The 20,928-nt window shown below is 54.6% G+C and overlaps 7 protein-coding genes across 7 annotated transcripts; 2 read left to right on the plus strand and 5 right to left on the minus strand.

Annotated features, from left to right (window-relative positions):
• Positions 1 to 115: 115 nt before the first annotated feature.
• KEI1 (Kei1p) lies at positions 116 to 1,700 on the minus strand. The gene is made up of 5 exons (XM_076640511.1): positions 1,504 to 1,700; positions 1,383 to 1,408; positions 1,124 to 1,261; positions 607 to 897; positions 116 to 504 (listed from the first exon to the last, which is right to left on the minus strand). The coding sequence occupies exons 1-5, from the start codon at positions 1,568 to 1,570 to the stop codon at positions 226 to 228; spliced, it is 801 nt and encodes a 266-aa protein (XP_076496841.1). The 5' UTR covers positions 1,571 to 1,700; the 3' UTR covers positions 116 to 225.
• A 156-nt stretch (positions 1,701 to 1,856) lies between these two features.
• BDY24DRAFT_415257 (2-isopropylmalate synthase) lies at positions 1,857 to 4,385 on the minus strand (the record flags this gene model as incomplete). Its single annotated transcript, XM_076643420.1, has 9 exons — positions 1,857 to 2,469; positions 2,548 to 2,974; positions 3,051 to 3,123; positions 3,193 to 3,243; positions 3,313 to 3,471; positions 3,563 to 3,766; positions 3,867 to 4,024; positions 4,163 to 4,299; positions 4,375 to 4,385. 9 exons carry the CDS (start codon positions 4,383 to 4,385, stop codon positions 1,857 to 1,859), a joined length of 1,833 nt encoding a protein of 610 aa, XP_076496842.1.
• A 671-nt stretch (positions 4,386 to 5,056) lies between these two features.
• BDY24DRAFT_415258 (uncharacterized protein) lies at positions 5,057 to 6,837 on the minus strand (the record flags this gene model as incomplete). Its single annotated transcript, XM_076643421.1, has 4 exons — positions 5,057 to 5,430; positions 5,517 to 5,538; positions 5,609 to 6,684; positions 6,768 to 6,837. The coding sequence occupies 4 exons, from the start codon at positions 6,835 to 6,837 to the stop codon at positions 5,057 to 5,059; spliced, it is 1,542 nt and encodes a 513-aa protein (XP_076496843.1).
• On the plus strand, positions 6,776 to 8,559 carry BDY24DRAFT_61139 (uncharacterized protein). Its single transcript, XM_076645021.1, has 3 exons — positions 6,776 to 8,090; positions 8,176 to 8,227; positions 8,308 to 8,559. Exons 1-2 carry the CDS (start codon positions 6,867 to 6,869, stop codon positions 8,179 to 8,181), a joined length of 1,230 nt encoding a protein of 409 aa, XP_076496844.1. The 5' UTR covers positions 6,776 to 6,866; the 3' UTR covers positions 8,182 to 8,227; positions 8,308 to 8,559.
• On the minus strand, positions 8,560 to 11,835 carry BDY24DRAFT_441464 (uncharacterized protein). The gene is made up of 4 exons (XM_076644617.1): positions 11,819 to 11,835; positions 11,199 to 11,708; positions 10,694 to 11,099; positions 8,560 to 10,577 (listed from the first exon to the last, which is right to left on the minus strand). Exons 2-4 carry the CDS (start codon positions 11,497 to 11,499, stop codon positions 8,696 to 8,698), a joined length of 2,589 nt encoding a protein of 862 aa, XP_076496845.1. The 5' UTR covers positions 11,500 to 11,708; positions 11,819 to 11,835; the 3' UTR covers positions 8,560 to 8,695.
• Positions 11,836 to 12,881: 1,046 nt separating this feature from the next.
• Positions 12,882 to 17,190, plus strand: GLC3 (1,4-alpha-glucan branching enzyme). Its single transcript, XM_076645022.1, has 18 exons — positions 12,882 to 12,992; positions 13,074 to 13,100; positions 13,172 to 13,298; positions 13,798 to 13,882; positions 13,998 to 14,113; positions 14,217 to 14,269; positions 14,363 to 14,514; positions 14,591 to 14,690; positions 14,757 to 14,942; positions 15,020 to 15,094; positions 15,164 to 15,315; positions 15,395 to 15,456; positions 15,547 to 15,862; positions 15,936 to 16,008; positions 16,086 to 16,155; positions 16,257 to 16,418; positions 16,558 to 16,799; positions 16,905 to 17,190. Exons 1-18 carry the CDS (start codon positions 12,916 to 12,918, stop codon positions 16,957 to 16,959), a joined length of 2,130 nt encoding a protein of 709 aa, XP_076496846.1. The 5' UTR covers positions 12,882 to 12,915; the 3' UTR covers positions 16,960 to 17,190.
• Positions 17,191 to 17,421: 231 nt separating this feature from the next.
• On the minus strand, positions 17,422 to 20,329 carry TRP3 (bifunctional anthranilate synthase/indole-3-glycerol-phosphate synthase; the record flags this gene model as incomplete). Its single annotated transcript, XM_076638102.1, has 5 exons — positions 17,422 to 19,461; positions 19,564 to 19,623; positions 19,695 to 19,805; positions 19,987 to 20,110; positions 20,193 to 20,329. The coding sequence occupies 5 exons, from the start codon at positions 20,327 to 20,329 to the stop codon at positions 17,422 to 17,424; spliced, it is 2,472 nt and encodes an 823-aa protein (XP_076496847.1).
• Positions 20,330 to 20,928: the final 599 nt, after the last annotated feature.

The raw sequence follows: 20,928 nt of genomic DNA on the forward strand, positions 1-20,928 counted from the left end.
TTGGAAAACACCAAACCAGAGCAAAGCACCGACTCTCAACCTCCCTCCTTGCCTCGGTGCGAAAGAAAGCGATAAGAAACGGAGCAAGAGATGAGCGAAGAGCCGCTCGTCTGACCCTCGACGAAGAGAAGCGAAAAGAGAGGGAATCTGTGTTTATTATAGCAGCACATGCATGTTAAGTAGTTATCCAACCCTCTAATGTACCCTGATCCGTCACGTCTCTAACTAAACGATGTTCTCCCCCCTGATCACCCTTCCTCCTGAACCCGCACCCTCCGCACCACCCTCCGCTCGAGTCTCCTCATCGCTATCCCAGTTGAAGTGCTCCTCCCCTTCTGTCTCCGTCTCCTTCTCCTTGGAGGACGAGGACGCGTTCTTGGTCGACCGACGTGCGGAGGTGGGAGGCGTGCTGGGAGAAGGGGTGGCGGTCGTGAGAGGGAGAGCTCGGTAGGTGTTTTGACGGAGGTGGGAGACGAAGGAGTAAAGGAGGAGAATGAAGTAGACCTGAGAAGAAGCAACGAGAAGAAGAAGAGGAGAGAAGAGTCAGATCGAGAGGACGAACGAACGAACGAAGCTCTCTCCAACGATGCCACGAACTGAACTCACCTTGACGACCCAACACCCAACGAGCACAAAGATCGCAAACACCTTCTCCTTCTTCCACATCTGCATCGCGATCCTCGTCCTCTCCTCTACCGAGATCTCCTCCCCTCCGATCTCGCCTCGAGATTTCGCAAGGGCGACCATGTCCCTCTGAGCATCCGAGTTGGCGACGTGTTTGCCGTCGTGAGGGACGTAGCACCACCAGTCGATGGCAAAGACGAGGGTGTAGAACGTGTTGAGGAGGTGGTCGACAGCGTAGAAGTGGCAGAAGGTGAAGAGTTTGGTGGTTTGTTCCTGCGGGGGAGGAGAGAAGGGGAGGGAGAGGGAGAGTGAGCGAACGTTGATGAGGTTGTTGGAACGAGAGAGGAAAGCGTCGAGTGAGAGAGAGTGCAAGATCTATTAAGAAAAGGGAGTCCTCTTTGTATATAGACCAGCTTCTCTCCCTCCCTCCTTCCTTCTTCTGTTTCTGAGCTGTGACAACCCTCTGCTCCCTCCCACCCTCGTTCGCTTCGACACTCACATCGCTAACAGCCTTCAACCCGAGCACAAACGCAGCCAGACTCGCTGCCGAGTAGATGTAGTAGCTGATCTGTCCGATCGTTCCTCCAGCCGAAAGAGATCCTAGCAATCCGTAGACTCCTGCGACCTTGTTCAACAGCTGAAGGAGGAACGAAGAGGGGAGGGAAGCAGTGTCTGTCAGCTCGAGAGAGAGAGAGAGACAGACAGAGAGTTCTTCAACCAGGGAGGGAAGGTTGTGAAGGGGTGGTGAAAGGACTTACTCCAAAGAGGACGATGAGCATCGCACCTGATAGAGGGAGGGAGGAAAAGGAGGAGGTGAGCTCGGAGATTGACGAGGAAGGAAGGGAAGGAGAGGAGAGGAGAGGCAAAGAACGGACGAACCCTGCTTGATGTCCATCACTCCGAGAAACGAGTTGAACAACGGCCGATTCAGAACAGAGATGCGCATCCTTGATTTCCGAAAAGAAGTAGAGAAAGACGGTCGGACGGGAGCTGATGGTTGGAGGAGAAACGGAAGGGAAGGAAGGAGAGGTTCGAGCTTCAGGCTTCGATTTTGGCGAAGTCGTTTGTTTGTTTCCTTCCTTCCAGACGCTTGAGAGCAAAAAGGCAGACTGATATATATAAAACCGGTGTTCCTTGACGTTAAAAAAAAAGGAGCAGCAATCGAAACAAAACTAGACTAGGCTAGACTACCCTGAGGGTTTCACACCCTCTTTTCCTCTTCCCTCCCCTCCTCAGTTCACCACCTCAATAGTCTTCTTCCCCACGTAGCTGCTAGCCGCCGACAGCACCGCCCTCAATCCCGAGCTCGTGATATCCGCATCGATTCCGACTCCCCAGAAGCCCTTGGACCTGTCCTTGGGATCAATCTCAGAGGAGATCAACTCGACGTAACTCGCCGCGCGCGTGCTCGATCCTTGACCGACAGCGTGCTCAGAGTACTCCCTGACCGAGAGCTCGATGCCGAAGGTGTTGGAGAGAGCGTCGATGAGGGACGAGAGGGGTCCGTTCCCGTCTCCCTTGATGGTGTGAACGACGCCATCGACCGAGACTTTGGCGATGATGGATTTCTTGCGATCTTCCGAGGAGTCGTCGTCCGAGGAAGGGTTGGAAGGAGTAGGGGTGGAGAGAGGGGTGGTGGTGTCGATGAGGTTGAAGGATCGGAGGACGAAGCGGGGAGGGGTGGAGGTGGCGAGGAAGTAGGTCGTTTGGAAGGAGGAGGTGATGTCGGCGACCGAAAGTTCCTTTCCGGTGGATTCCGAGATCTTTTGGATGACCTGGTAGAAGGCGACCTGCATTCGACGAGGAAGATCGAGGTCGAGAGCCGACTTGACGAGGTAGGCAATTCTGAGACAGAGAGGGGAAGGAGAGGAAGGAATCAGCGACGGAAGAAGAGCTCTCAAACCGGACGCGTCTCGAACTCACCCTCCCTTTCCAGACTGCGAGTTAACTCGGATAACAGCCTCGTAGGTTCCTCCAACGTCCGCAGGGTCGATAGGAAGGTAAGGCATGTTCCAAACGGGTTCCTTCCCAGTGAGCTTCCTCTCCTTGTCGGCAGCCTCGATTCCCTTCTTGATCGCGTCCTGATGACTTCCCGAGAAGGCGGTGAAGACGAGCTCTCCGGCGTAAGGGTGACGAGGGTGGACGGGAAGAGCGTTGCACTCGGTGACGGTGTCGACGATGGAGACGAGGTCGGAGAAGTCGATTCCAGGAGAGATTCCCTGGGTGTAGAGGTTGAGTCCGAGGGTGACGAGGTCGACGTTTCCGGTTCGCTCTCCGTTTCCGAGGACACATCCCTCGATTCGGTCACCTCCAGCGAGAAGTCCGAGCTCAGCGGCGGCGATTCCGGTTCCTGTAGTAGAGGGAGGCGAGAAAAGAGTCAGACGAGGTGTGCGAAGGGGAGGGAGGGAGAAGGAGACGCGACGGACCTCGGTCGTTGTGAGGGTGGAGGGAGATGACGACCTTCTCTCGCTCAGTGATGTGGGTCGAGAACCACTCGATCTGAAGATAAGAATGATGATAGTGGTCAGATTGTGTTTAAATCGTCTCTCAGCAGGGGAGAGGGCGAACCTGATCGGCGTATCCGTTAGGAGTCGAAATCTCGACAGTAGCGGGCAAGTTCTGTAGGAATCGAGATGGGCAAAGTCAGGTCGAGCGTCTCGCAATGTCTGAAGATGATCAAGTACTCACGAAGATGATCCTCTCCTCCCTAGGTCCAGGCGACGACCAAACCTCCTGCTTTCCTCCGAACCAAGCAGCCTTGACGGCCTCGCAGACCTCGATAGCGAACGCAGGCTCGGTCTGAGTGAAGAGCTCGGGAGAGTACTCGAATCGGAAGTTGGTACCGTACTACATCCATCGAAAACAAGCGTTGATCAGCTCGAGCTCGAACGGCCGAAGGAAGAGGGAAGGAAGGGAGAAAGAGGGGAAGGAGACGTACCTTCGCACTGTACTCCTCAGCGAGAGCCCTGCAGACCTTGGTGTGATCAGTGGCGAGCTTGAGGGTCTCCTCCTTGGAGTTCCTGAAGACGACGGATCGGAAGAGAGGCGAGGTAGCGTTGTAGAGATGCATGATGACGTTCTTAGCTCCAGCGATGGAGGTGAACGACCGCTTGATGAGATCCTCTCGAGCAGGGGTGAGGACCTGAGGGAAACCAAATAAAGCGATCATCAGCTATCAGACCTGGCAAGATCGAGGAATGAAACTTAAAGGCGAAGATCTGAAGCTCGAAGGAAGGACGAACCTGAATGAAGACGTCGTCTCCAGCCTCACCATCCTCGACGACCTTCCTCACGAATCCCCAGTCGGTCTCGGAAGCAGCAGGGTAGGCGACCTCAATCTCCTTGTAACCGATCTTGACGAGCATCTTGAAGAAGGTCATCTTTTGTTGAGGAGTCATGGCTAAAAGAACAAAAGTGTCGGTTCGAGTCAGAATCCAACCAAGGTGTGACCTCCTTCCTTCCTCCTCCCTCCTCCCCTTCCTTCTGAAGCCTCTCCCACCTCCATTTTGAAGCCTGAAGCTTAGGAGTTTCGACTCACGGTTGGCAAGAGATTGGTTTCCATCTCGGAGATCAGTTGAGAGCCAGATGGGAGTCTTGGTGATTCGTTTCGAGGGCCATTGTCGATTTGGGAGGTCAATGGAAGGGAAGGGCTTGTACTTGGACGAGGGGTCGGCGCTGTAAAAAGGAGAAAGTTCAGCTTCAATGTTCGAGACCATCGGAATCGTCTGGTAGAGAAGACGGCGAACTTACAGCATAGGCATCTTGAAGGAAGTTGTAGTTGAGAGGGAACGAGAGGGAAGGCCGCGAGCTCGAAAAAGAGGGAAGGAGGAAACCGGGGAAGTCGAGGAGGCTCTGAGAGCGGTAGAAAAGCTCGAAAGGGACCTCATTTTGGTGGCTAGCGTAAGATGTGAGTAGTGTGAGGTACGAGATTTCGAGTTCACTTTTCAATCTGAGCTCTAAATTCTCAGAAGATGGGTGAAGTCTCAGCGAGTCACGTCAAAGCGCTTCGATTTCATTCGGCCGACGTTCTCTCTCCTTTTGAACCATCTCCCTCTCTACCTCTTAGCTTCCTTTTCTAGAATGCTACCACTTCCAATCGTCTCCTCGCAGTTATAACCAGGCCTCTGTGCAATTTTAGGCGAATGAGTCTCCTTAAAAGGTGGCAAAACTCAAGTGAACGAGGCAAGACGCGTCCTTTCTTCCCCTTCTTCCCCCTTCTTCTTCCCCTTCCCCCGTTTCCCGTAGCCTTCAGCTGGATCTCTCGTAACATCTGTTTGAGTGAAAGGCTAGCTCGATGCTGGTCTGGCGACGAACGGCTTCTGCGAACTTCGTTCGACGAATCGACGCAGTTTCAGCCCATCCTCGAGCTCCCTCCCTCCATTCCTCCTTTCGAGCAACCGTTTTGCTTCCGTGATCACCCTGGATGTTCCCATCAATACCAAAAGCTAACACCCCAACCAGCTCCACCCTCCTGCCTCAACGCGTGCCACCAACCGGGCGGAAAGACGAGCATATCTCCCTCGTTCAGCACTCCCTCCAAACTCTCGGGGAGAGCTTCTTCGTAGAACTTTGGGAACTCGGATTGAGATGGAGGAGTATTGGACTTGTTAAAGATGGGGAGGCGGGAAGTGTTGCCCATCAGGGTGGTTGTTGCGGAAGGAGGAGACGAAGGAGTGTTGGTTTCGGAGGAAGAAGTTGGGGAGGTTGGAGGAGGGGAAGAAGAGGATGGGGAGGACGAGAAGGGGTACATGGATGAGGAGTGATGAGGCGGGGCGAGGAAGATCCGTTTCGATCCGACAACTTGAGCTGAAGGAGGAAGGGAAAGAAGAGGAAAGTCAGGACGAGACGCGTCGAGGAGAGATCGGACGCGTCGAGCCTTGAGAAGGACGAACTGTAGCAGTTGTAGTAGGGATCCTGTAGAAAAGAAGTGAGTTGAGTAAGTACCTCGAGTCTTATCTAGTGGCAGTGAAAATCAGTAACGAACCGTGTGACTAGGACTCGACCTTCCCTCTCCTCCAACCCAAACATTGATCAACAGTCCGTCCTCGGTCGGAGGTCTCCTGTACCCTCCTTCCGCCTCCGACTCCGGCGGTTCAGAGTATACGTAGTCCGGTAGCAGAACGTCTCTCCTCAGCTTCGGGAACTGAGTCAGGAGGGCGTGCTGAGCGAGATAGAGCGGAGGTCGCGTCTCAACCCCATCTTCTCTCTCTTCGTCCCTCTTCTTCTCCCTCTCCGCCTCACTCAACCCAAACTCGATCCTCTCCAAGAAATCCTCAAACTTGATCATCCCCTGTCCCCATCCTTCCTCCGTGTACTCTCCTCCGATCTCCACAGGAACGATTCGACCGCGTCCGACGAGGGAGAGGAGGTAGTCGCGATCTTTCCACGGAGACGAAGAGTCGAGAGCTGGCCAGCAGGTTTGTTGGAGGTAGGAGCGAAGGATGAAGGGTTTATTGAGATGAAGTTTGAGGTACGCTGTGAGGGACGGAGGGTGAGGGAGCGAAGGGATGGGGTTGGGTGCGAGGAGGAGAGGATGGCAGGAAGGCGACGACGAAGGAGGGTTGAGTTTGAGCTTTTTGGATGGAGGAGGCGAGGATCCGTCTTCTTGATCCGACGAAGAAGACGAGGATGACCGATGGGTTGATGCTGGTGGGTTCCAAAGAGGAGAAGGAAGGTGGACCTCCTGGACGAGTTCGATGAGATCGTCGATGAGCTCTCGTCTCCCTTCTCCTGGTGCTCCTGCTACGATGAGGATCATATCCAGCCTCGCTACTACTCCTTCCCAGAATTGATCATCCCCCTGTCTCTCAATTCCAGCCTCTTGGAGATCGTAGATGGCCCAGAGGAATCCTGTTTCGGTGTAGAGACGTCTCCAGCATTCCGGGACGGAGGCGAAAGGGAACGAGTTGAGCTTGTCGTTGGCGAGCGAGAGGAGGGACGAGTACACGAGAGTTCGATTTTTAGGCGACCGAGAGGAGGAAGTTGAAGTTGGAGAGGAGGAGAGGGAGAAGAGCGATTGATGAAGAAGGGAGAGAGGGGAGGGTCCGATGGAGGAGAGGTCTGCAAAGAAGGGGAAGAAGAAGGGAACGGAAGAGTGAGCTCAAGAGAGAGAATTATCAGACCAAAATACACATGAAACTCACCTTTACTAGTCTGAGGCCACGTGTCTTGGAGGTGAGCTACTAGACGATGAAGTTGGTCGAGGGAGGACATGGAAGGCGGAGGCAAAGAAGGAAAGTCGAATGTTGAGCTCGACCGTCCCTTCTCCTCCCTTGACGGCCATCATCCCTCTTCCTCCTCCTTTTCCATTCTCGAACGCAAACACAATCCACAACCAGCTCTATCTCTCGCCAGAAAGCGATGTCTCCTCCCCTCCGAGTCCCTCTCGAAGTCCTGGAACGAATCCTCTCCTTCGGCCTCACTCCTCTCGCCTCTCCTTCCTCCTCCTCTCCCATCTCCTCCTCCGACCTCCTCGCTCCTCCTCTCGGAACCTCCCACCTCCTCCTCGTCTCCAAGGGAGTTCGTCAACTCGCTCTTCCTCTCTACTACTCCACCATCTCCATCGCCCACGGGAAGGATTGGTCGACCTTCCTCTGTCCCGAAAAAAAGGACTCCTCGTCGGAGAGGACAACGAGGAGAGAGCCTCCTTCGTTAAGGAGCTCTGGGTCAACGTCTCCGAGGAAGCTAGCACCCCTGTAGACGTGCTTCATCTTCGGGATTCTCTCGAAGAGCAGGAACGACCCGACCGGATCCTCATCGAGCTTAGCCCAACCGCCCCCCTTCGCCTCAACCGTCTCCTCCTCTTCCTCGGCGGTTCAGGCTGGTATTCGCGAGAGAGCAATGGGGTCACGCTCGCTGGAAGTCGTTGTGTAGATTTAGAGGCTCTCTGGTCAGAAGTGGTCTGTGGCCAGCTGTTAGAGGAGTGGAAGGAAGGGCGTGGGGTTGAGCTGGAGGGGAGCGGCAGAAAGGTGCTGGCGGCCCAGTGGGAGATTTTCATGGAGGAAGGGATCCATAGACTCCTTCAAGATGCTGCGATGCCGAACCCGAGAACGCTGGTGGATCAGTTGTCAGAGGAACGTGAAGAGGCGTGGGAGCTCTTCCTCGTCCCCGACCGTCCCCCTGGACGCGTCGAGATCACCCTAGATGGACTCGGGGAAGTCCTCCACCTGCACCTGGACTCGCTCAAACTTATCCCCGTCGTCTCGGAACATCCATTGGTCATCCTTCCTCCCACTGGGCTTAACCTCGAACGAAAGGAGGACGCGGAAAGAGTCGCCGACGATTTTCGAAGCGCTTTGCACCCACATCCATCCGCCTCCGAGGATCAGTTGTTGTTCGAAGACTTCCCTCGATCGTTCTGGGAGTTGATCAGGAATGGTCCCGAATTTTTCTGGGAAGAGGGATGGTCCTGGAGGAGGGAAGATGGGACCGTGGTCGGATTGAAGGAGACTTTCGGACGGTCAGAGGTGAGTCCTTTTTTTCTTTTTGATTCCCCGTCTTTCGCACCACTGCTCTGACTCAAGCTGACTTGATTTATACTTCCCAATTCAGGTCTGATTCTCTCGAAGGTCCGGTTCACCTTCCTTCCCTTCGCTCAGCACCTGTGAGTTTCCTCGATCTCGATCTCGACGCGTCGTCGTTTCGACCACCTCTGACCCTACTCGTCGCCTCTTGCGTTTCCAGATCCCGACTTCCTACTCGTCAACAATCTAAAACCGGAGCAGTCGTCGATCCATCGTCGCCATCGTCGTGAGTTCACTTTCTCTCGATCCGTCTCCTCCACCGGCGACGCGTCTCAACTTCGAACGACAACTGACCTTGCTCTCTGCCCTTCTTCCTCGTGCTCTCAGATCATCAAAGCATATCTCTCGCCCAAGGACCAACGTCCCCTTTCACGTCGGTCTCTTCATATCCCTCTCTATAAATCTCGATTCATGCTCGTCGTCGCGGTGTGAAAGAATTTAGACGCGTCGCCTTCGAAACCGAGGAGGTTGAGACAGAGCTGGCTTCTCGATAAGGATGGGGAAAGTATGTAGCAGAGGGATACTCATTATATTTGGATTCGTCCTATTCAATCGACAAACTTCCCCAACATCAGCGTCGCCAGCATCTCCCCGTACCTCTCCTTGAACAACTCCTTCCCTCCTCCGATCGCCACATCTTCCATCCAAATCGCCGCTCGGATCCACCTCCTCGTAGGCTCCAATCGATGAAGGCACATGTTCGAGACGGCGATTTGGAGAGCCGAGAGGACTGCTTCGTGGTGATGAGCTCGAGGAGCTGTGAGGATGGGGAGGTTTGATGAGGAGGGAGATTGAGGCGATGGTTTGGTAGAATTGGCTTCGGAGAGATACTGGGAGGAGGAAGGGGAAAGTGAGGAGGGATGGGTAGAAGTTGAGGAGTGGGAGGAGGAGGGAGGGGAAGGAAGAAGAGGGGAAGAGGATTGGGTTCGACCGACGACGACGACTCCGAGCGATTCCAATCCGAGAAGATGATGCTCGATGACCTTCTCGTACGGTTGAGACGATTGGTGAACGATGGCGAGGGTTCCATGAGCGAAGGCGATTCCAAGGTAGGCGTGGAAGAGCTCGGGCCTGAACGCTCCTCGACTCGACCTGTACGTCCCCTCGAGGGCCTTCACGACCCGTTCGAGCTCTCGAATCCTCGACTTGATCTCCGGCGCTGAGCTCCTACTGCTGATGCCCGAAGGACGTCCAAACGTCTCCGACGTGATCCGATCTCTCGTCGTGAGATTCTCCAATCCGTCCTTCCGATCCTCCGAGCACTGAGCGCACGAGCACGACTTCTCCCCCAACCCGAGGTGTTTTCGAAGAGCTTCTTGTCGATCTCCGTAGGTCCCGTCGACAGCGTAGCTGTGGAGGATCTCCTCGCCTTTCTTGATGTCGCAGACGGCTCGAACGAATTGAACGTCTCCGATGCAGGACCAGAACGCGTTGTAGTAGCAGGAGTGGTTGATGAGAGCCGTAGCGGGGAAGAGAGCGATGGGTCGAACGGTCTGTCCAGGACGTTGCGATTTGAGGCGATCCTCGTTCGAGAAGGTTGCTGAGTGGAGGGTGTTAGGAGAGAAGGAGTTGACGCGTTCGACGGCTTCGATTCGACCGAGATCGATTGGAGGGAGGGAGGAAGGAGAGTGAAGAGGGGAAGCTTTGAGAGGAGTGAGAGAGGGCTTGAGGTCGTAGTTGAGAGGGGGAGGAAGGAAGTTGGGTCCTGCGTGGAGATCGACGATGGACGGGAGGAGTTCGGGTTGGTCAAAGAGACGGAAGACGATGCCTTGTCTGAGGTGGACCTCCGACGCCGTTGCGACTCGCTCGCTGAGGTGGTCGTACCAAACGAGATTTTCCTTGTTGGGGAGCTCCTCCGGTCGGGTGATGGCGAACGCCTTCGTGGCTAGGAGAAGGGTTCCTGCCGTGACGTCTCTCGCTGCGACGAGTCCTCGACCTCCTCCGACTCCCTTCGAAGGGACGACCTCGACAGGACCGACGAAATCGCCGACGTCCATCCTCGAGCCAGGACGAGCAATCCCCTGCTTGTAGAGAGGGATAAGGTCGTAGACTCCAGTTGACTCCTCCTGGATACGAGCGTTGGAGCTTCTGAGGCCACCCATCGCCTTCTGCGGCTCCTTCGAGTTTGGGAACGTTCGAACCGTCTCAGCGAACCAGTGCTTGGCGTCCGACCATCGACGAAGGGAGTAGAGAGCTGTTGATCGACGGTAGTAAGCCTTCTCTTTGAGTAGCTCGAGCTTGTCGTGAGGGAGAGAGGCGTTGGAGAGGAGGAGGTGGAGAGCCCTCGACGCGTCGAGGAGAGCGGCGTTGAATCGTTCGAGGACGAGGTAGACGTGAGATCGGTTGAGGAAGAGGAGGTGGACGTCGGGATGAGTTGGGTAGTGGATGATTCCCTTCGAGAAAGCCTTCTCGGCTTGGAGAGGTTGACGACTTGGATCGCCTGAGGAGGGAAAGAAGAAGGATGAGCTTTGAAGGAAGCGACGACGCGACTTGGAAGGTCAGAGAAGCTCACCTGGTTCCCAATCTCCTTCCAGTCTTCAAACGACTTCTGCTCTTCGAATCTCGTCCAGACCGCATCTCCGTCTCCCTCCTTCCAGACAACTCCGTTGAGAACAGCTCCGACAGCCTCTCCCTCCACGAAAACGACGTCCGTGTGCGAGTCGACTCGGATGTAGGGGACCTTACCATCGAAAGGCATCCTGGGAGCAGGCTCCTTTACAGCCAAGATAGTGCCGACGGGGAAGAGAACGTCCAGGGAGTCGAGACGAGGAGGACCGAGGGAGAAAGGGAGGATTGGGAAGTAGAAGAGGGAGAGTCGAACGGCGTTTCCTTCTGGATCGACGACGGCGAGATCGAAGGATGCTGAGGAAGTTGAGACTGGGAGAACGACGGTTCGAAGGAGGATGAAGGAGCCTCGACAAACTTGACGAGTTTGAAGAGAAGAGATGGGAACTGATGGGGTGAAAGGGGAAGAGAAGGAATCAACGACGTGCCCTTCCACCTTCCCCCTTCGCCCTAAACTGTCTTGAGAGTGAAGAGAGAGAAGCTTACTTTGTTTCAGATCCTCCATCTTTGCGACTGAGAAAGTCTTCTCTCCCTCCCAAAACATCTTGACCTCCTTCGTCGGCCTCTTCTTCCCCTTCTCCTCCTGCTCCACTGCAACGTGCCTCTCCTTCTCCATCGCCTCGACCAGTTTTTCTCTGGACAGCAAAGTGATAGATTCGGGACGGAGAGACGCTTCCCTCTTGGCTCGTTGGATGAGTGCGCTTGCTTTGGTGGCGAGGGCGAAGCGAGGATCGTTGGCGAGGAAGGATGAGAGGGAGGAGGAGAGAGATGAAGATGGGAAGCTCATTTTCGTGAACGAGGAAGAAGACGGTGAGCTGATTGCTTTTGAGCGGTTTGAACGACGTCGAGGAGGCTAGCGAAAACGGCCGAGGAGTGCTGAAGAGTGTACGAAACGAGAGGAGGGATTGTGGGATGGTGGAAGAAGGAGGGAGGGAGGCGATGAGGAAGGAGGGAGGGAGGGAGGGTGGAGAAGGTCGAGTGTTTGACATGAGAACGCTGAGATAACATCGGAAACAAGACCAACCGAAGTCAGCAATGGCATTATTCGAGGAGCGCCTGGGAGCTGAGAGAGGTGAAAAGCTCGACGAGCGTGCGAGAGGACTGACCGATGCAAGAGGCTAGGACGAAGAAGGTGAAGGCGACGCTTCTTCAGCTCGCCTGCTTCCCTGATCTATGAGCTTGCTCCAACAGCGTGATGCAGCGAAGTGAAGACGGTAGGAGGAGAAATGAACGCCACATTTTTGAGTGATAAGGCGAGAGTGTTGACGGTTGGAAGTAGGAGAAGGGAGGGCTGAATTCGTTGAGCTCAACAGTTTCAACTGCCCCGTCTTCCCTCCCGCTTTTCTCCTCCCAACTTCATCCCTCTCCGAATTCTCAGCATATTGACCCAGCTCAGACTCCCTCTCGAGACCATCGACTAAATCCTCTACTACGCCTTCGGAGCAGATCTTCCTCCTTCCACCGACAGAGACCACTTTCTTCGACGCGTCGCCAACCTTCAGCTCAAGTCTTCGATCTCCCTCGTTCTTCAAGACATATTTTCTCGTCACCCTCCTTACGGCCAACGAACCATCTATCTCGCTCGGCTATTGATTGAATCTACCATCTACCTTTGATCGGACGGCGTGTGTCTGTCTCTTTTTCCCTTCTCTGTTCATCATCGTCTGAAGCTGACTCCATTTCTCTCCTTCGCGATCACCAGCTCAAAACTTCACGTCATATCAACTTTGTTTAGTTTCTCCTCACATCTCTCCTCTTATCAATACCGTTAGTTTGCCGTTCGTCCAACTCTGCGTCGCGTCTTCGAGGGTACCAAGTTGACCTTCCTTCGCTCTTCTTTCAGTCCACAGTGTAAGATTATTTCGTTATTGTAGAGTCTATGATCCAGATGTAGTTGAGACATACAGTAGAACCAATCCTGCTCCCTCGCATCGAAGACAAGAAGGTCAGAAAACGCGTCGTCTCTCTCCCCTTCTTTCTCCCTTTCGTGAACTTCGAGCACCAACCAGACTCCAAGTCCTCCTTCCGCCGTGTTTCGAAGAGCGCAACTTGGTCGCAAATCAAACCCAACATTTTCCTTCCCTTTTTTCTTCTCCTTCCAAACAGGCGTCGACCTGCGTCATTTTGAACTCGTCCTCTTCTGATCCAGCTTCCCATCTCTCCTCCAACACCCACCCACCCCCTCTCTTCCCTTCCCCAAACCATGGCCACCACCCTCTCTACCATCCCAGCTAAAGCTGCTCCTCCTCCTGGTCCTCCTCCTCCAAGACCTACAGATGGGTGAGTTCGAGAGGATAGAAAGAGGAGAGGGAGAGAGCTGAGAGTTGACCTCCAACTCGTTTGGTTCTTGCGCTTCAATAGAACTGCTGTTGTTCTTTCGGATCCTTGGTGAGTTCTACCGCATGTAAAAGAGAGTAGAGCTGGCGCTAACAAAGCTCGTTCATCTTCTGCTGCTACAGGCTCGAGCCATTCAGTCCCTTCTTCAGGGCTCGTTACGCCAAATACCTCGAATGGGTCAAGACGATTGACGAGACAGAGGGAGGAATCGACAAGTTCAGTCAAGGATGGAAGGGAGATAACGGTCTCGTGAGTACTAGCGGGTTTTCGTTCGAAAGGTAGAGAGGGATGAAGGAGCGTGGGGGAGATGGGAGGGGAGGAGGAGGAGGAGAGGCGGGAACCGAGAGGGAGATGGGAAGGGTTGGCCGAAGGAGGGTTGCAGCGAAAGAGGAGCGTCTCACAGGGAGCCTCTAGCTTGCGTCGAAGAGCTCAGTATGGTTGGAAAATCGAACGGGGAAGGGAGAAAAGAAGAAGGGAGGCGGACCGAGATGTTCGAGCTCAACGAAGGAGCGAGGTCGGAGCCTCCTTGTTCTTTTGAACGGAGCTCAACCTCTCTCCACCTTCAAATTCTACAATTATCTATACCGTCCGGTACAGAAGCCCTTTCTCCCACCTTTCCAACCATACCCACATTTCATCCTCATCTTTCCCGGTTCTCCTTCCTTTGACCCATCTCAAACCAGCCGACCCAGAGCTGACCCGCTTCCCTCCCTCCCTTCCTCTTTCTTCCAATCTTTCCTTTCCCCAGGGTTTCCAAGTTCTCAAAGACAACACGATCCTCTACCGAGAATGGGCACCAGGAGCAGACAAGGCTTTCCTCATTGGTGACTTCAGTCCGTACTCGGAACTTCAGCTCTAGATCCCCATCCATAACCAAATAGAGATGGGAGGAGACTCGTCGAAGCTCACACGCCCTTTTTGCTCCCTTTCTTTCTTCGATCGATGCAGACGACTGGAACCGAGCTTCATACGAGATGAAGAAGAACCCGTATGGAACGTTCGAGGTTAGGATTCCTCCCAATGCGGAAGGAGAGGCGGCGATCAAGCATGATTCGAAGATCAAGGTAAGTCTGAGCTCGAGCTCAAGTCGGCGACGCGAAGGGAAGTTCCCTCGTCGAGAAGGAGAACATCCGAGCTGATTACCATCTTCGTCTGCACACGTATCAGCTCCATCTCAAACTTTCCAACGGAGAGGAAGTCGATCGAATCCCTGCTTGGATGTGAGTCGACTCGAGTTGCGAGCTCGACCATCTCCTCCCTCCCTCCCTCTACCCTCGGCTGACCTCGTTTCCTCTTGCCCCTTCTTCTCTCAGCACTCGAGTCACTCAAGACCTTTCGGTATCGCCAGTCTACGACGGTCGATTTTGGAACCCTCCCAAGAAGCACGTCTTCAAGAACCCTCGTCCTCTCAAGGAGATGGAGCGACTTCAGCGAACCGGAGGAGTCAAGATCTACGAGGCTCACAGTTCGTCCTCTCACCTTCATCTCCCATATCTCTTCAATTCGATCTGACACTTTCGCCCGTTCTCTGATCGTTGCAGTCGGTATCTCGACACCTGAGGGACGAGTCGGAACCTACAAGGAGTTCGAGAAGAACATGCTCCCTAGGATCAAAGCTCTCGGATACAACACCATTCAGATGCGAGTCTTCTTGTACCCTCCGGAGCTATCTTCGCTCTGACACTGACACACTCTTCGCACCGACAGGATGGCGATCATGGAACACCCTTACTACGCGTCCTTCGGATACCAAGTCACCTCCTTCTTCGCCGTCTCGTCTCGATACGGACCTCCCGAGGATCTCAAGAGCCTCATCGACACTGCTCACGGACTCGGATTGACTGTTCTGCTCGACGTCGTTCACAGTCACGCTTGCAAGAACGTTCTGGATGGGTGAGTCGACTGGACGAGAGAAGGACGAGGCGGACGAGAACTGACGCGTCTTCCTTCCTCTTCACTTCGCTTCTCAGACTGAACCAGTTCGACGGAACTGATCACCAGTACTTCCACGAGGGAGCTAAGGGTCGACACGAGCTTTGGGATTCGTGAGTCCATGATCTTCGTCTTGGGTCTCGACGCGACATTCGAACTGACGAACTCGTTTCGTTCTTCAGCCGTCTCTTCAACTACGGTCATCACGAGGTCCTTCGATTCCTGCTTTCCAACCTTCGTTTCTACATGGAGGAGTACATGTTCGATGGATTCAGGTTCGACGGAGTCACGAGCATGATGTACACGCATCACGGAATCGGAGCTGGTTTCTCTGGTGAGTCGAGCTCTCTCTTTCCTCATGTTCGAACGCGTCGAGCTCCTTCGGACTTTCTCTCTCTCTTCTTCTCTCGCAGGTGGCTACCACGAGTACTTTGGAGCCAACGTCGACGACGAAGCTGTCGTTTACCTCATGCTCGTTCGTCCTTTCCGTCTTCTCTTTCTCCTCGACCCTCTCCTCGTCCGACCTGACGCTCCACCCTCTCTTTCTTTCCCTTCACGCTCGCAGGCCAACTCCATGATCCACGCCCTCTACCCCACCGCCATCTCCATTGCCGAAGACGTATCTGGAATGCCAGCCCTCTGCGTTGCCGTCCCCGACGGAGGAGTAGGATTCGACTACCGTCTCTCGATGGCCGTCCCCGACATGTGGATCAAGCTCCTCAAGGAGTCCAAGTCGGACTCGGATTGGGACATCGGAAACATCGTTCACACGTTGGTCAACAGGAGACATGGGGAGAAGAGCATCGCGTACGCGGAGAGTCACGATCAGGCTTTGGTTGGAGACAAGACGTTGGCGTTCTGGTTGATGGATAGGGAGATGTGTGAGTTTCTGGAGCCGCGAGTTCTTGGTCGAAGAGACGAGACTGATCTTACCTTTCTGACTCTTTCTTGTAGACACCAACATGTCGGATCTCTCGGTGATGACTCCTGTGATCGAACGAGGACTTGGTCTGCACAAGCTCATCCGGTTCGTGCTCTTCTTCTTCGTTGACGCGTCTTCGAGTTCAACTCACGCTGACCTTGCTCTCTTCTATGTCCCTCTAGTCTCCTCGTCCACACCCTCGGAGGAGAAGGATACCTCAACTTCGAAGGAAACGAGTTCGGTCACCCTGAGGTTCGTCGCGTCTCCCCCTTCTCTCTCTCGGTTTCCTTTCCCTCTACGGTCTATTCCATCTCGCTGACTCTCGTCTCCCTATCGGGGTTTCTCCTTCGCAGTGGCTCGACTTCCCTCGTCAAGGAAACAACAACTCGTTCCATTACGCTCGACGACAGTTCAACCTCCCCGACGACCCTCTCCTTCGATACAAGTACCTCAACGCTTTCGATGCCGAGATGAACAACCTCGAGGCCAAGTGTCACTGGCTGTCGGCTCCTCAGGTACGTCTCCAACCTCGTGTCCTCTCTTCTCACTCGCCCTTCGATTCCTTCGTCGCATCCAACTGACCATCTCTCACCCTCCTTCCCTCTCTTCCTCCCTCTCCGCTCTCCTCAACCCACCTTTCCCACCCCGTCGCAGGCCTACGTCTCCCTTAAACACGAAGCCGACAAGGTCATCGTCTTCGAACGAGCAGGTCTCCTCTTCATCTTCAACCTCCACCCAACCGAATCCTTCGTCGACTTCCGAGTCGGAGTGGACGTGCCTGGAACTTACGGCGTGTTGCTCTCGAGTGACGAGAAGAGGTTCGGAGGGTTTGATAGGATCGCGTTGGATACGAAGCATTTCACGACGCCGATGGAGTGGAACGGAAGGGCGAACTGGTCAGTCTTTCAAACCGCGTCTCTTCGTTTCGTTCTGGTTGTCGACGAAGACTAGCAGAACTGACTCCTTTTGTTGCTTCTCGTTCGGTTGGTTTGATGTTGCAGGCTCCAAGTCTACATCCCCACGAGGACGGCTGTCATTCTGCAGAAGATCGATTAATGAATGAACACGTCGTCTTTCTCGCTCGATCTTCTCTCTCCCTCATCTCCTTTCTTTTTCTACGTCTTCGAACTTCTCTTTGCGCACACGTACCTTCCTTTCTCCCTCTCGGCTCCTCTTTGCTTTCTGTCTCTCTGTAACGACCTTCCAACAAAACACGTCGACGTTTCGACCCTCTCGTCTCGTCTTTTCAATTCGCTTTGCTTCGGTTCCGATTTGCTTCCTTTGTAGTTACGTTGTGCAGCTGTTTTCTTCTTTCTTTTTCGGACGTGGAATCATGCCCCTCTCGCTTTGAACTTTGCCGGTGAGGGGCCGAAAGAGAGGGAGAGCGGGAAGGGGAGAAGACGCCTCGAAGGAGACGCGAAGAAGAGAGGGATTGGCGGCCGTGGATAGAATCGAACTTATCGAGATATATTTCTACCCTTTTCCAAGATCAGCACTAAACTACAACTCTGCTCCTATCTAATTCAGCCCCTTCGCAGCCCTCACAAACTCCCTGCACCTCCCTTCATCCTTCCCTCCTCCACCCACCCTCTCCACCCCACTGCTAACATCCACACACCAAGGCTGCACAACCCTCACCGCCTCAGCCACGTTCTTCTCATCCAACCCACCAGCCAACATGATCGGCAACCTCTTTCCTCCTTCTCCTCCTCCCTCGACAACCCTCTTCGCCACTCCCCAATCGAACGTCTCTCCAGTCCCTCCCTTCGACCCAGCGTCCAGCAAAACGAACTTGTTCTGCCCAGTTCGAGCGACGTCGGGAGGAGAGATCTCTCCTGTCGAGGGAGAGACGTGGAAGACTCGAATCACCGGGACGGGGATGAACGAGGCCCATTCGGCGGGTTCGGATCCGTGGAGTTGGACGAGGTCGAGGCCGACGGAGGAAACGGTGGAGAGGATGTGAGAGAGGGGTTGGTTCTGGAAGACTCCTACGAGGAGGGGCTTGCGAGTGGAGGCGAGGGTGGAGGTGTGGTGGTCGAACCATCCTGAAGGCGAGGAGGAGAGAGAGGAGGAGGTGGAAGCGGTGATCGAAGGAGGGGAGGAGTATCGAGTAGCTCGAACGAGTTGAGCGATCTCAAAGGCAGTTTGGATGGGGATGGTTCGTTTGGATCCTTGAACGAAGATGAGACCGAGGAGATCCGCTCCTGCCGAGATGGCCATTTGAGCGTCGGGGACGGATTGGATTCCACAGATCTTGACGAGAGGAGGAGCGATGGTGGGTGAGGAGGAGGAGGAGGAAGGGAGGTCGAGGAGTTCCTCGATGAAGACTTTGGGATCCTTGGCTCGCATGAGCGACTCTCCGACGAGAAGACCTTGAACTCCCTCCTTCAGGTAACCCAGCACGTCCTTCCTTCCCGTAATCCCACTGAGAGCGATCAAGATCGGCTTCTCTCCCTCCACCCTCGCCAAAGCCTCGTTGACCCTCGACGTCGTGCCCATGTCGACCTCGAAGTCGTGAAGGTTCCTGTTGTTGACTCCGATGACCTTCGCTCCGATCTCGAGAGCGCGTTCGAGCTCGACGGCGTTGTTGACTTCGACGAGAGGTTCCATTCCGAGCGAGACCGAGTGGGCGTAGAGTTCCTCGAGGAGGGTAGGATCCAGCATGGCGACGATGAGGAGGACGGTGTCGGCTCCGTAAAGACGCGCTTCGTCGATCTGGTACGTCGAGAGGATGAAGTCCTTCCTGAGCACCGCTGGTCGGTTGGGAAGCTCTCCGAGAGCGATTCGAACGGCGAGCATGTCGAGGAGGGATCCTTTGAACCACTTGGGCTCGGTGAGGACGGAGATGACGGACGCTCCTGCGTTGGCATAGAGGAGGGCTTGGGACGCGGCGTTGGTGGTGGGAGCGATGGACCCTTTGGAGGGAGAGGCTCGCTTGACTTCGGCGAGGATGGCTGGGTTGGGAGAGGTGAGGAGGATTCGAGGGACGAGAGAGATGAGAGGTGGGGAGAGGTGGAGGGAGAGGTTGGTTTTAAGTTGTTCGGGGGTGGAGGAGAGGTGGGATTCCGAGGAGGCGACGTCGAGGAGTCGTTGAGCGTGGATTTGAGTGAGGATGGTAGGAAGGGCTGAGGACGTAGGAGCGGCGGTGGTGGTGGACGAGCTGTGGGTCTTGTCGTCGATGTCCTTGACGATAGCAGGAACTCCCTCGACTCCGTTGACCTTCTCCTCTCCGACTCCGAACCCTTTGCACTCCTCCCAAGTCCCTCCAGTGAACTTCAAGAAGTTGCCCATCAACTCCATCCCTCCCTCGCTCATCACGCTCTCCGGGTGGTACTGAACGGCCTCGACGGTGAACTTGCGGTGTCGAACTCCCATGATGACTCCGCTCTCCTTGGTCGTCGACGTGACTTGAAGGTCGGTGGGGAGGGAGAGGATCTCGGCGGAGAGAGAGTGGTAACGAGTGGATTTGAGATCCTGAGGGAGTCCGTAGAAGAGTCCTCGACCGTCATGGTGAACGAAAGAGGTTTTGCCGTGGACGATCTCTCCTGCGTAGCCGATCTGGGGAGAGGAAGGGAGGGAGGGAGGGAGGGAGGAGAGGGAGGTGAGCTCGACGCTTTACGATGTCGGAGCCAGATCGAGGAATCAGAGGTATTAACTGACAGTTCCTCCGAGCTCGTAGACTAGACACTGAAGTCCCATGCAGACTCCGAGAAGGGGAAGCTGTGGGAGGAAGAGGGAGAGAAAGATGAGCTTCGATTGGAAGTCGACGATGGAAGGAAACGAAGACGGACCTTTCCCATAGCCCATCGAATGACCTTGGTGCTGATTCCAGAATCGGTAGAAGGATGACCAGGTCCAGGAGAGATGACGATGTTCTTGAGGATTCCAGACTCGAAGTAAGTCTTGCAGAAACGGGAAATGGAGGGAAGGAGGAAAAGGTCAGCTCGAGAGGTCGAGCTCAAAAAAGTCGACGATGGCTCCTCCTCTTCTCCACCCTTGGCCCAAACTTATATATGGATAGATCGAGGATGTCCTCTGCTCGTTCGACATGTACCCGATACAAGAGATCGAGATAAAGCTCACCTGAATCTCCTCGAGAGTGATCTGATCGTTCCTGACGACTCTGACGTGAGCTCCCATCTGCTCGAGGAACTGGTACAGGTTGTGCGTGAAAGAGTCGTAGTTGTCGATCAGGAGAGTGAACTGTCTGTATATATACGGAAGCAAATCAACGTGCGAGAATCGAGTCAGCATGGGTTGAGTAGAAGAATGGGAAGGTCGGAACGAACCTGTCGTCGGTTTGAACGATCTCTCCCTTGGGTTGAGGAGGAAGGATATGGGTTGGAACAGCATCCGAAGCTGTAGCCAGAGGGACGGGGACCGAGACCTCTGCTACTGAAGCAGGAATGGAAGGAGGGAAGGACATGGTAGGGAAGGGAGAGAGGGTGGGGAGGTGGAGGGAAGGAAGGAGAGAGGGAGCGAGCTCTGACTCAGTCGAAAAGTCGAGTTGGGCTTCGTCGCCTTGCCTACAACTACATCGACCTCTTCATAGACTTCGATTCTACTCTCGGCCTCCATCTTCTTCATCTGGAGCTCAGAGTCGCTGAACTAGCGTCGCCGTTCAATAGAGGCAGGAAACGCAGTCGTCCTCTTCCTCGTCCTCCTCCTCGACGTCCGTTCCTGCGACCTCTTCAAGCGACATTCAGCATCTTCGGACGAAGGTTTTAAAGCTCACAGGATCCTCTGGTAGCTCGACGAATCTCTCTCGAGAAGATTGGGAGCTCGCAGAGGCCTGGCTGTCGAGCCTCAGAAGTTGAAACGAACAGGAGAGCTCGACCTCTCCTCCCTCCCTCGCCCTCCCGCTCTTCTTCTCGCTCCTACCCAAGATCAAACTTCCTCTCGAACATGGTAAAGGGTGCTGATGCATCGACCCCTCACAAGCTCGATGAAGTAAAAGAGAAACTTTCCCGGCGATCCCATCGACAATCAGGAAGGCAGGCTTTCCGTTTTCGAGCTCGATCGCGA

The sequence above is a fragment of the Mrakia frigida genome (assembly GCF_051309035.1).
Source record: "Mrakia frigida strain ATCC 22029 unplaced genomic scaffold BDY24scaffold_15, whole genome shotgun sequence".
Lineage (NCBI taxonomy): Eukaryota > Fungi > Basidiomycota > Tremellomycetes > Cystofilobasidiales > Mrakiaceae > Mrakia > Mrakia frigida.

Bases quoted from the DNA above. Each gene is read 5' to 3' on its own strand.
- GLC3 (XM_076645022.1), top strand. From the start codon at position 12,916: ATGGCCACCACCCTCTCTACCATCCCAGCTAAAGCTGCTCCTCCTCCT. The intron at 13,299-13,797 runs GTGAGTACTAGC...TCCTTTCCCCAG, and splicing joins GGAAGGGAGATAACGGTCTC to GGTTTCCAAGTTCTCAAAGA. The intron at 16,800-16,904 runs GTCAGTCTTTCA...TTGATGTTGCAG, and splicing joins TGGAACGGAAGGGCGAACTG to GCTCCAAGTCTACATCCCCA.
- KEI1 (XM_076640511.1), bottom strand. From the start codon at position 1,570: ATGCGCATCTCTGTTCTGAATCGGCCGTTGTTCAACTCGTTTCTCGGA. The intron at 1,262-1,382 runs GTAAGTCCTTTC...TTCCTCCTTCAG, and splicing joins TGCTCATCGTCCTCTTTGGA to CTGTTGAACAAGGTCGCAGG. The intron at 898-1,123 runs GTGAGTGTCGAA...CCTCCCCCGCAG, and splicing joins GGTTGAAGGCTGTTAGCGAT to GAACAAACCACCAAACTCTT.
- BDY24DRAFT_61139 (XM_076645021.1), top strand. From the start codon at position 6,867: ATGTTGAGCTCGACCGTCCCTTCTCCTCCCTTGACGGCCATCATCCCT.
- BDY24DRAFT_441464 (XM_076644617.1), bottom strand. From the start codon at position 11,499: ATGAGCTTCCCATCTTCATCTCTCTCCTCCTCCCTCTCATCCTTCCTC. The intron at 11,100-11,198 runs GTAAGCTTCTCT...TCACCCCATCAG, and splicing joins GATGGAGGATCTGAAACAAA to TTCCCATCTCTTCTCTTCAA. The intron at 10,578-10,693 runs GTCGTTTGAAGA...AGGCGATCCAAG, and splicing joins ACGAGATTCGAAGAGCAGAA to TCGTCAACCTCTCCAAGCCG.